The following is a 12,409-nucleotide window of genomic DNA, read 5'->3' as shown; positions in this document are numbered from 1 at the left end:
CCCTTACCATCTAAGCCTGGCTTCAGCATTCACACCACTCAGGTCAAAGGCAGGCTGGGACTTGGAAGTCAAACTGAAGAAGTCTCCAGGGTGCTGTGATCTGCATGTTCTTACACCTGGCTCGCAACCACCATCTACAGTTGCTCACTACAGGTGGCACGGACTCCACACATGGGACGGCTGTTCTAATTTATTAGCCAGATAAGGATTCTGAACAGCTTTATCAGCTCCAACACTTTAACCACAGACCTTTGACCAAATTCCCTTTAAACATTTTTTTTAACATTTTTTTTAATGATTATTCATCTTTGAGAGAGAAAGAGAGACATAGCATGAGCAGGGGAGGGGCAGAGGGAGAGAGAGACACAGAATCCAAAGCCGGCTCCAGGCTATGAGCTGTCAGCACAGAGCCCAACATGGGGCTCAAACTCGTGAACCACGAGATCATAACCTGAGCCAAAATCGGACGCTTAACCAACTGAGCCACCCAGGTGCCCCCAGAAAACTGGTATTTTCACTAGTCTATACAAAGTGAGAGAATGATTTTTTTCTTTAGTAAGCTTATTAATTGAAGCGTAATAGGCCTATAGTAGAGGGCACCAACCATAAGTGTGAGGTTCAATGATTTGTAAGTGAACGCACTATGTAACTACCACCCAGATCATTCACACTCAGAAATCTGCCCACTGTAGTCCCTTTCCCAGTCACTTTCTTTCCCCTCCAACTGCCTCCCGAAAGGCAGTTCTTTTGACTGCTAATATTTTATTTATATATTTTGAATTTTTTAATGTTTATTTTTGAGAGAGAAAGAGAGACAGAGTGCAAGCAGGAGAGGGGCAGAGAGAAAGGGAGACAGAATGTGAAGCAGGCTCCAGGCTCCGAGCTGTTAATACAGAGCTTGACACAGTGTTCGAACCCACGAACCGTGAGATCATGACCTGAGCCAAAGTCAGATGCTCAACTGACTGAGTCACCCGGGTGCCCCGCCTTCTAATATTTTAACTGTGTTTTGCCAAATGTGCTTATCCAAGCTCTTGTTGAACATTTGGTAACATGAACAGTCCTGTACGTTTCTTCAGGTGCTCATATGTACACATTTCTATTGGGTTCCCACACAAGAGCGTACTTTACTAGGTGAAAAGACCCACACGTGTTTAGCTTTAATGGATCCTGATACACAGTTCTCTGAAACAGCTGGACTAATTTACACTCACAGGAGAGTTAGAGTTGTTTCTCCTTCTCTCAACACTTGGAATGGGCAGTCGTTTTAATTCTAGACATCCTGGAGCATATGTAGTGCTATCTCTTTGTGGTTTCATTTTGCATATCCCTGATGACTACTGAGATAAACCACCTTTCGTATGTTTTTCAGTCATTTGGATATCCTCTTTTGTGAAGTACCTATTCAAGTCTTTGCCCATTTTCGATTCATTTGTCTTTTTCTCACTGCTCTGTAGAAGTTCTTTACATATTCTGGACATGAGTCTTTAGTTAGATGAAATGCAAATATATTCTCTCACTCTAGAAGCCACTTACTATCTAAATTAATTTTTGCAGACATTTATTAGCTAGTTTAACACTGGAATAGGCCTCACGCAGGCAAAATTCTTTGAGAGGCAGGGATTATATTATAATATACTAGGTAACACCTGCCTCACCAAGAATAATGCAGTTATCACAAAAGGCTTTTAGAAGGTGTTTAACTTCATCTAAATGTGGTTTATATCCTACTATAAAGTAATTTCTTTATTATATACACATATCTATGTATACACATATGTGCCTTTCAAATAAAGGTATCTCCACAGTGAATAAATTCATGTATTTCAATATCTTTTACTTGGAACCCACATTTACAAACTGAGAAACTAGATATAGGTCCTATTCTAAGTTTATACACTAAGTTTAACACCAGCGACCCAAACAGAGCTCTTAAGGCAACTAGACTCTTTAATTTCATTCTTCTCTTGTGTGAGGTATAAGTTGTACTGGGCCCGTTAATGAGGAGGCTGCTCTATAAAGTCAAAGGGTCTCTTGCAGTGCATCCACAGAGAGAACAGCTCTTAGGCAGCCACAGGGGATTGCAAAGAGGGTGGCTACTTGACCAAGGGCAGTCAACCGTAGGTTGGCCAAAGGCCAATGATGCAACCTGAAGTGAAAAGATCAGTCAAATCAATCAGACTTCCTCTCTCCAGAAACTGATATATAAATATTGAGAGACAGAGAGAGAGAGAGAGAGAGAGAGAGACAGAGACAGAGAGAGAGAAATGGTAAAAAAAAAAAAAAAGTGATACATGGAGAAAGAAGCCATAAAGAAGGTTAGGCCATGGTCAGAGCAATGTTAAAACAGAAGCTATGAGGTGGTGAGGAGAAACTCGGGAGGACATGGTAAGAATAAGAAATCAGTTCTAGAAAACAGAAGACGACAGGTGGAAAGCAGTGGAATAACATGAACAGGGTGCCCTATGGTGGAAACATGCATACTTTTGCTACCGAGGCTCCTAGAGCTATTGTGAATCAAGTTCCAGCCCCTGAAATCTAGGCTGTCCTGCCCATCTTCTTAGATGTGGTTGTACTTACTTGCCTTATTTGCCCATCTCTTACATTCTTATGTGTCACTGCTTCCCCAATGGCCCCCACCTATAACCCCTTCAATAAAATTTGGGGGAGCTGAAATGAGTCTCCATACCTTGTACTGAAAGAGCATAGCAACACAGCTCTCCAACTCCATCTAATAAAGGGACTGATTTATGATTACGGATGTCTTCCATGAATTCAGTTTAAGACATATTAGACACTTTAGGAGGGGGAAATATGCAGACACTAACAAGAAACTGATCTAATGCCTCTCACAGCTGACAAAGGAGTCATTACCTGAGTGACATTGTCTTCATTGGCACTGTTGAAGCGCTGCACATCCGGAGAACACCGGCTGCTATGTTCGATGGCACAGCGCTGTTCTTGGGGGGCACTAAAGCTATTGGGGTAATAATTTGGAGCACCACCTTCAAAAAAAAAAAAACCATACGGATTCACTTAGGGAGATGAAAACTGAAGTAAGTGTGAAAACAGTCAACGTGATAAGATATAATTCAAGTGGCAATTACATATACACATATGTACACACACATGCCTGCGTATATACACATACAATACACGTGCATGCCATGTACCTATTATTTTTAAGGTCTTCTGTTTAGCTACAGGCAGGACTCAGATTCTTAAAGAACAATGCCAGCTTCCAAATGCTCTCACATGGGCGGGCCCACTCTGGGTCTTGCTGAAGAGATCTCAAGGTTGCTTGAACACTTCAAGGGATCTGACCTTTAAAATCCTCTGGTGCTTACCAGTACGAATATATTCATACAGGTTTGATCTGGCCCCCACAGAAGAAGAGACCCAAAGACACATTTCAAATCTGAGAGTTGCATTTGGGCTTGAGCTCAATTCAAACACCAAATCACAGAATTCTTGGGAGCAACTGAAAGTTGCTCTGCTCCTTCAATCTACAGACACATAAATGGAGCCCTGAGCTGTTAACTGCCTGTCGCATGGTCACGTGGTAATTAGTGGCAGAGCTGGTGTCGGGGATCTTTTTTGTGCCTTCCACTGTAGCACACACCATCTTCCCATTTCCCATTCCAGAGCTCTCCTTCACCCTTCCTTTAAGGCTTTTCAGATTCTCGAAGTCTCTTTCCTTTATTGACTATGACTTTATTCAGCTCTAGCTTCACTTTCGCTTCCCTCCACAGATGAATAAAAAAGGGTTTTCAAAAAAATTTGGTATTTCAGGCATGTCAGCACTCATTTATCTAGACTTCTAGAAAAAATAAGGGTAAAATGCAATCAAAACCTATTTTACAACTTCTGGAATAAACGAAAAGGCTTTTCTTTTTCATTTTGGCATATTTACTTTCCTACCTGCTTTGACTGGTATTAGCCGAAGCTTGAGTTACCTGAGCACATGCTGCCTAAATAGGAGTGGCCGAGAAACATAGTAAGTGTTCTGAACAAACCAGTCTGAGCTTGGAACTTTAACCAGCTCACTGCCAGAACAGATTATCCAGAGTGAATAATCAAGATGCACCTGTACATGACACTGATCAAGGTACCAAGTGCACGTAGGAAGAAGGAAGGCACCATACTATTACGGAGCCCAATTACTAGCCCTTGGAAGTCATTCTAGGCGAGCTTCATCTATATCAAAGGTGTTGTGCTCCAACAACCAGCCACTACAGTGGTCTTCTGCATTTAGAATCAGCTTTTTGAAATGTGCCTGTTTGGGTAATTTTAAAATTCTATTTCCAAATGAGTTCCGACCTTTACTCAAAGTAGGAGTTGTCTTCAAGTCTTTGACTACTGGGAACAATTAAGCTCTTTCATCAAAACTCAAGAGCACAACCCAAATGCTTGGCTTTTAAAACTGGGCAAAGGGTGTGTCAAAATGTATCCTTAAGTAGTTTTTTCATACATGTGCCACTATAATAGTAAACAAGAATGAAAAACATGAAACAGGTACTAATTAATGAAGTTCTGAAATCTACATGAACCTCTCTGATACAGGTAGTCTCAATAACAGAAGGACTGAGGAATATGAAAGGAAAAAAAATCACTTTAGAATAAAAATACAGAAGACAGATACAAGGAAGTAACAATTACTTTGGGTAATAACACACCCCGTTAGCCCTATAAACCTCAGAAAGCAGAAGTATTGCAAACACCTAATATAATCAGTTAGTGAGTAAATAAACTTGTTAAATACACAGAAAAGGCTTAGTCATGATGATAACAAACGCAAGGCACAAAATCATATAAACAAAATAATCTTAAGTATATAAAAAATAGTCACAGAAAAAAATACAGCAAGAAATACAGCAAAATGCAACAGTTGTGGTCTCTGAGGGCTGGGGCTGTAAGTGGGTTTTCCTTCTCCCTTCTCTTCTTTCCCTTATGTTTTCTAAATTTTCTTTAGGGCACGTGTATTATTATTATCATAGAAAAGTCATCTTTGAATATAGACATCTATAGCCATAGATATAAATATAACTCATCAGTAAAATTTCTAAAGGGATCAATGTAAGCAGCCTATTACTAAAATAAATGTGTCCTAAACAGAAAACAAAAAGAAAATTAAAATCTATATTAAGCTAGAAAATATTAAAAGGAAAAAAACATTAATTAAACAGTCTCTAATTAGAACAAGTTATCACAAATAGAGGCTGCTGGTACATGGCACCAAAAACAGAAGTCAAAAGAAAAACATCATAAATTTGAAAAATGAGTTCCAAAAAACAAAATGAGGCACTACAGTCTCATCTCACCAGTTGATTTACATGAATTCAACTACATGCCCTTAGTGAAAAGGGAAGAATGCCTTGATTTACTCTGTCTCCCTTATCTCACCTGCCCCATCCCCTCTGAACTCTAGCTACACTTGCTCCTCCTCAGCCCCGGCAAAGTGCAAAGAGGAACAAGAAACAGGAACTCTTGGCTGTTGCACTTCTAAGAGTCTAAGTCCTAGCGATTTAATAAACTATCTACTTTGTGGAGTCCCTAAAACCTAACCCCTAAATTGAATGCTACTCGACAACGGCCAGTGTGTGAAGGATTTTCCTCCCTGCCTTTCACTATCAGATGGACAGCAAGTAAAAATGTGAGATGGGAACTGTCAATAAAACCTATCAGATAAAGTATACGGGTAAACTTTCCTTGCTTCATAGAGGAGAAGGTCCCCTGGGTCTTCTCCACAGAGCAGGACACGGCAAACCGCTGGCCTGGCATGGCGTCCCCTGCCCTCTCCCCGCTCAGCAGGGCCCTCTGCCCTCCCTGGGCGAGCCGAATGTCTTAGGCGTACCCTGATTGTCGACCATGCACATGGGGCCGTCACGCTGGTAGTTGGCCACTCGAGCACGGAAAGGACAGTTCACAGGTATCTGAAGATAGTTGGGTCCCAGGCGGTGGCGGTGGGTGTCAGGATAGGCAAAAAGGCGGCCCTACAGTTATAAATGAAACAGGCATTGGTGCTGTGCAGTAACAAACAAAACAGAAGGGTCTATAAACTTCATTCTCAACTTTGTAGCACAAAACACTCCGTACCGGGTTACCACAAAACGCTGCCTACTATCCCCTGAAGACAGCAAAGTTTCTTCCCTTATGAAATGAGTTCTCCCTAACTGAACAGCTCTTAATCTTCCACGTCACACAGCGAAACAACTCCAGATTTTCACACCTGTTCTAGGTAAGAACTCCTTTGTTTTCTCAAATAACAAGTTAGCGTCCTGTTTTATATTACTTCCTTCTCTCAGAGATGTATCACATCGTAGGCAACTAACTGGAATCTGTGTCCTTTTCACGGTGATCTGGCTTACCACTTTGGGTGACCCTTGAAAATTTATTAACGTGACCTTGCTGAAAGGTAACTGAACCCACTGTCCATTACCATACAACCACTACCAGCCTCGGACACTCCTCAGCTCCCGTTGGAGTAATTTCAAAGTTCTCACTGGCTCTCCGCTTCCCGCCCCTCCTCCGACAGTATCGTCCTACACACTCCCGCCACAAGAATGGGCCTAAGGCCCCACACCGATTACGTTACTTACCTACTTTAAACCTTTCCTCACTGGTCACCAAGTGGCTAAACGAGTATCATGGTTCTTCCCTACATGTGTCCTCACATGCTCCAAGGCATTAGAACTCACAGCCAATGACTTGAGAAGTTGTGGAAAAACCGGACTAGGGACTGATATCTTGACTGCGCCCACTCCATAAAGCCCTTCACTTTCTAAACACACTTTTTTTTTTTTAATTTTTTTTTTCAACGTTTATTTATTTTTGGGACAGAGAGAGACAGAGCATGAACGGGGTAGGGGCAGAGAGAGAGGGAGACACAGAATCGGAAACAGGCTCCAGGCTCTGAGCCATCAGCTCAGAGCCTGACGCGGGGCTCGAACTCACGGACCACAAGATCGTGACCTGGCTGAAGTTGGACGCTTAACCGACTGCGCCACCCAGGCGCCCCTAAACACACTTTTAAAAAACTGTAAAGACAGCACATTGAATATAAAATACATGTTTGCCACAACCACAATGCTGATAGAAATTGTATGATTCATTCATATAATTCAATTCACTCATATAATTGCATGGTTTGCATTTATCATCTTTTCTCAGGACTCTCTTCCCAACAGTTTCAATGAAATGGCTTAGACATTTATTTTTTCTTGTTGCAGATAACATGTGTTTGATCTGTGGTCCTTTCCCCTGGGCCTAGGCCTCCACCCAATGCTTCAGTGCTCTTCTAATTGTATGACTCGGTGTTGTTAACTGTCTCCATGTCTCACTGTGGTCCCAGAGACCCATGGTGACACAGATTGTGAAAAGAATTTTGATGACATTTGCTCCTCACCCTGTTTCCTCAATACCAAGGCTATGCAGTCTTGGCTCTACCCATGCCAAGTTCATGCCTTGACAAATCCCATTAACCTCCTTCACACGGTCCAGCCGCCTTCCAACTCCAGGCGGGGAGGTTGAGGGCCCAGGGTCATGCTGTCTTGGCTTCCTTTCCTTTCCATTTTCAACACAGGCACTTCTGCCTATCCTCTGCACTCTGCTTGGCCCTTCTTCTCTCCTCCCTAACCTTCACTTCTCTCTTGTTCTGTCACCAACTGGAGCGATGCTACTTGATCACAGATCACATTTCTCAAAACGGAAGAAACCTTCTTTTCCTAAAAGGTCTAACTGTACAAACTTCTACTTAAGCACTGAAGTCCCCTCTGACGTATGTTCCATGTACCCAATCCTACGTCTTCTACTTCAGGAAAAAGTGACTGCTTACAGTTTAAATACGGTCCACCATTGTATCTATACTCAGGTCTCTCTCCTGCCCCATTTCATCTCTGTTGAAAACTGAAATCCTATCCATTCTTCAAAAGCTATCTCAAATGACAGCTCATTCTCAAAACTCTGTCATCATCCTCCTAACAGACAAGATTTCTCCTGATTCACGGGGCCTTCTACTTTATATTATAGTTATTTTCAGTCTTTATATCTGTTATAGCAGCCAGGACAGTTTGCCACACACAGAGGTATTCAATTTATAGTAGTTAAATTGAACTGAAAACGAACAAAAACTTATTTTCTATAAAAGTCCCAAATGTTCCCAATGTCAAATCAAACAAGGTTCTATTAAAAAAAATACAGGGCACCTTAGCTTGTCTCCATGGACAGTGACTCCTGAACTGGACTTGGACACTTATATAAGAAGCATCCATCTGTCACTATGGTCTGATCTGGGGCAATGATCTTTAACCCCTGTATCATGGTCAGAGTCCAAAAACACAAGAGATTGATTTACTCACTAATTATTAAACCAATTATTTTCCTACTGATTTCTGGCCCCCCAAAAATATTTTTCCCTATTTCTACTCTTTTTTTTATGTTTATTTACTTTGGACGGGGGGATGGAAGAGGCATAGAGAGAGGGAGAGAGCGAATCCCAAGCAGGTTCTGAGCTGTCAGGGCAGAGCCTGACCTTGGGTTCAATCCCATGAACCTACACATAATGATAGGTGTCGAAATCAAGAGTCGGACGCTTAACCAAACGAGCCACCCAGGCTCCCCTACTCTTTCTACTCTTGAAAGAGCATAATGGAAAGTGATTTAAAAAACAATAGTGAATGAGTAGGAACATTACTGAGACAAATGGTTAAATTAACCCACTGCTTTCAATCAGTGGCAACAGACATTTAGTTCATAAAAACCATCTCCTGTCTCCTTTTACAGATGGAAAAATTCAAGCATCACCATGGAAGAGGAAATGAATCAAGTTATACTGACCAAGGTGTTATAATCAATTAATAATATTCCCTCCCATCAATTACAGACTGAACAAAGAGTGCTTTACTCTATGGATAGCTGAGGTTTTTCTAATGTAACTTCTTTTAAACTAAGAGACTAAATGTCAAAGTCTTAACATACTGAAAGACTTTACTATGAAATTTGCTTTATACTATAATACTATAATCTACGAATGCTTCAGTCAGACCCACAGAAACTGAGGAAACTAAGGACCTAGATGAAAATTTACAAAAGTCAGGCCAAATTACACAGTGTGTGTGTGTGTGTGTGTGTGTGTGTCTGTGTGTGTGTGTGTGGGTGGGTGGGTGGGTGTGCCCACGCACGCATATGTGTGTGCTCCTGCCTCTGAACATCTCAATCCACCAGGTTTACCTGAAGCATTTTGTCAGGGCTGGGCTCGATGCCAGGTGGCATGTTGCTTGGGTCAAATGCCATCTGTTCAACCTCAGCAAAGTAATTCACTGGATTCCGGTTTAAAACCAGTTTACCAACTGGGATAAGAGGGTAGTCGCTGTGAGGCCAAACCTAAAAATAAATGTCATATTCACAATTACCAGACAACCAACTACAGGAAACTAATATAATGAAGCCCACGATAATAAGTGAAAATAGTGATTTTTTTAATCCAATAAAATGAAAAGAACTTCAACTGAGTACATTGGTTGAATCTTTCACAACAGTTAATGGTAAATATTGACATCTTCCCTGGGCACAAGTACATCAGCTTTTCAAGATCTGTTCCCTGCGAACAACGATAGATCAAGCCACCCAGAAGAACTCAATGAACTCAGCAAACAGGAACTAGAAGTGTGATGCACAGATCAGCAAAATCCAAAGAGGCACCACTGCCATTTTGTACATGACTTCTCTATCATTATGAATGCTTGACTGGAATCTGTAAAATTAGATACAAAGAGACTTAAAAAAGAAAACAATTTGGTTGTCAACGGACTCACCTTGGTGACATCAAATGGATTAAATGGAAAGGTTTCTGCCTCACTGAACGTCATGACCTGGATGTAAAAAGTCCAGGAGGGGTAGTTGCCTGTGGCGATGGCATTGAAAAGGTCCCGGAGGCCATAGTCAGGATCTTCCTGGGAAAGTCGTGCTGCGTCTTCAACAGAAAGGTTTTTGATGCCCTGGTCAGTCTGCAGAATCAGAGAAAGAAGCTCACACTGAAATGTACTGGCAAAGTTACGGAACTTTAATCAGTTATGCACTGAGGAGGATGAGCAATGCTACACAAACACTGGACCTTCCTTGTGACAATTCCACTCTTCAACTCTGATCCAAATATGAATTTATCAACAAGAAATTCCACTTGGTTATCCTCATTCTTTTAAATGTGCAGGGATTCTGTAGGTGCATTTCATATTTAAAATTAGTCCTCTCTTTCCCTTTCTGTACCCTGAATTTTTTTAATTTAACTCTTAACATACAGTTGATTTTCAACATCTCACCCATAATCAGAATGCCATGACACTGTCTTCAGAAAAGCCAAAAACTTTTTGGTGTAACATATACATAACATAAAATGTACCACTTTAACCATTTTAAAGTGTCCAATTCAGTAGATTTTTTTGAGTACATATCTCAAAGTTTCCAGGTAATATGGTAATTCTATGTTTGATTTCTTGAGGAACATCAAAATTGTTTTCCAGGTGGCTATTATTTCAATTGTTATACTCCTATTACTTTTCAAATCAGAAAAAAGAGCAAAAAATATTTTTTAAATGAGCAAAAAATTAATAAAAGGACTATCTTTTTTCATGAAGTAATTTTTAACTCCCTGTTTTATAATAGCTCAAATAAATTACTGAGATTATGCTCAGCTAGCATCCCTCCACCTCTACTGTCTTCCTTTTTTTAAAAGAAATCATAGGGGCGCCTGGGTGGCACAGTCGGTTAAGCGTCCGACTTCAGCCAGGTCACGATCTCGCGGTCCGGGAGTTCGAGCCCCGCGTCAGGCTCTGGGCTGATGGCTCAGAGCCTGGAGCCTGTTTCCGATTCTGTGTCTCCCTCTCTCTCTGCCCCTCCCCCGTTCATGCTCTGTCTCTCTCTGTCCCCAAAAAAATAAATAAACGTTGAAAAAAAAAATCATAGAATCATAGTTCATACAGCTGAAAAGAACTTCAGTAGAGCCACTCTGAACCAATTCTGACTATGAGTAGGCAAAATTATATTCTGACTTCCCAAGCAAGCCATTAAAACCCAAATAAGTTAGTCACTGTCACCGGTGTTCCTATTATCATACCAAACTGCTCTTCAACAGATTTCCACCTATATCTTATTCTGAAGATCCCCACAAGCCAAGCTTCGAAAGATCTCCTCAGCAAAGTGAACTCTGAAACTCTTTCTATCACAGAAATCTCAAGTCTCGCTAACCAGTGGCAAGACCTGAACTCTTCTTACTATCAGACCAGAAGTACAATCACCTTCCAGATTTAAAACTGGAGGTCACCGTCTGCAGATCACCCAGAGAGCGAATCCATTAAATTGTGCAATAATATTGCAATACTTTTCTGATTTTAATTGAATTCCCTTGGGCTCAGAAACGACTAACCATAGGTCAGAATAATCCAGACTGATACATCCAAGTAGGTCTCAGGCTATCCCAGGGCCCTCTGCTGAAGAGACCCATAAGCAACCCAATCCTTGCAGGATCATGGACAGTTGCTATGATTATCCCAATTTTAGAGTGACAAAGCTGGAGCACAGAGAACTTTCAATAATAGTAGACCAAGTCACAGTTATCTAGAAGAGGGAAGAGTTGAATTCAGACTGGTCCAACTACAAAGCCACCACCATGCCGGTGCACCAGACACAATCACTTAGTCTGGCTCCCAGTGACACTACACCTCTCCTCTTGGCACTTACAAGCCCGCAGGGCAACTGTTTCTTAAAACTGTTCCTTGCCAAAGATTATAGATCCAAGTTATAAGTATAAAGAGGGGAGAGAGTTTTCCTGTTTGATATACATACGTAAGTTGTTCAGATAAAGATTAAAACAGGACAGAAGGAAAGAACAGGTCTTAGGACAGATACCATTAAGAGGGAGACTGCATTTGTCCTCAGTCCACTTCTGTTTGTGCTTATTTTAGCAGTAGTATTTGGAAACATGTTCTTAGGCAACCAGAGGTTCTTTAAATAACCTTCTAGAGTTCTCTGAGAATACTGCTTATTGCAACAAATGCCAAGATCATAGTAAGAAAGAAGAGCCCTTTAAAACACTTCAATTAATTCAAATGTTCTCAAAGCTTTCCCTGAAGGAAAGTTATTTGACATGATTGTGTGAAAGAAAAATGAAAAAAAAACCAGAATTTTTATTTTCTTACATTCGTAACTGATTTTACTTTTTTCCCTATTCAGAATATACCCTTGATACATGCTACATAAATGGATGGAGGAGTTAAAAATTTAGAAGAAATGTTTCTGGAAAGATAGCATCAGACATTGAGAGTAATGGTGAGATTGGTATTATAGACAGGAAGTCCCCATTTCTGCCACTGTCCCCTCCTGGACCACAAAAGGTATCTATGCTCAGATCGATGAC

General features: G+C 41.0%; 1 protein-coding gene across 1 annotated transcript in view; it reads right to left on the bottom strand.

The window, feature by feature from the left end:
* The window catches only part of CAT (catalase), a 36,433-nt gene that overhangs the window by 5,940 nt on the left and 18,084 nt on the right, over nt 1-12,409 (bottom strand). The window contains exons 7-10 of the mRNA XM_043580918.1: nt 9,813-10,004; nt 9,229-9,381; nt 5,855-5,993; nt 2,875-3,005 (exon numbers count right to left, since the gene is read on the bottom strand). Of these exons, the coding sequence (XP_043436853.1) occupies nt 2,875-3,005; nt 5,855-5,993; nt 9,229-9,381; nt 9,813-10,004 (615 nt within the window). The remainder of the gene's footprint in view (nt 1-2,874; nt 3,006-5,854; nt 5,994-9,228; nt 9,382-9,812; nt 10,005-12,409) is intronic.

This window comes from Prionailurus bengalensis, chromosome D1 (assembly GCF_016509475.1).
Source record: "Prionailurus bengalensis isolate Pbe53 chromosome D1, Fcat_Pben_1.1_paternal_pri, whole genome shotgun sequence".
Lineage (NCBI taxonomy): Eukaryota > Metazoa > Chordata > Mammalia > Carnivora > Felidae > Prionailurus > Prionailurus bengalensis.
The sequence above is the reverse complement of the archived record's forward strand: the minus strand, read 5'-3'. Positions and strand labels throughout refer to the sequence as shown.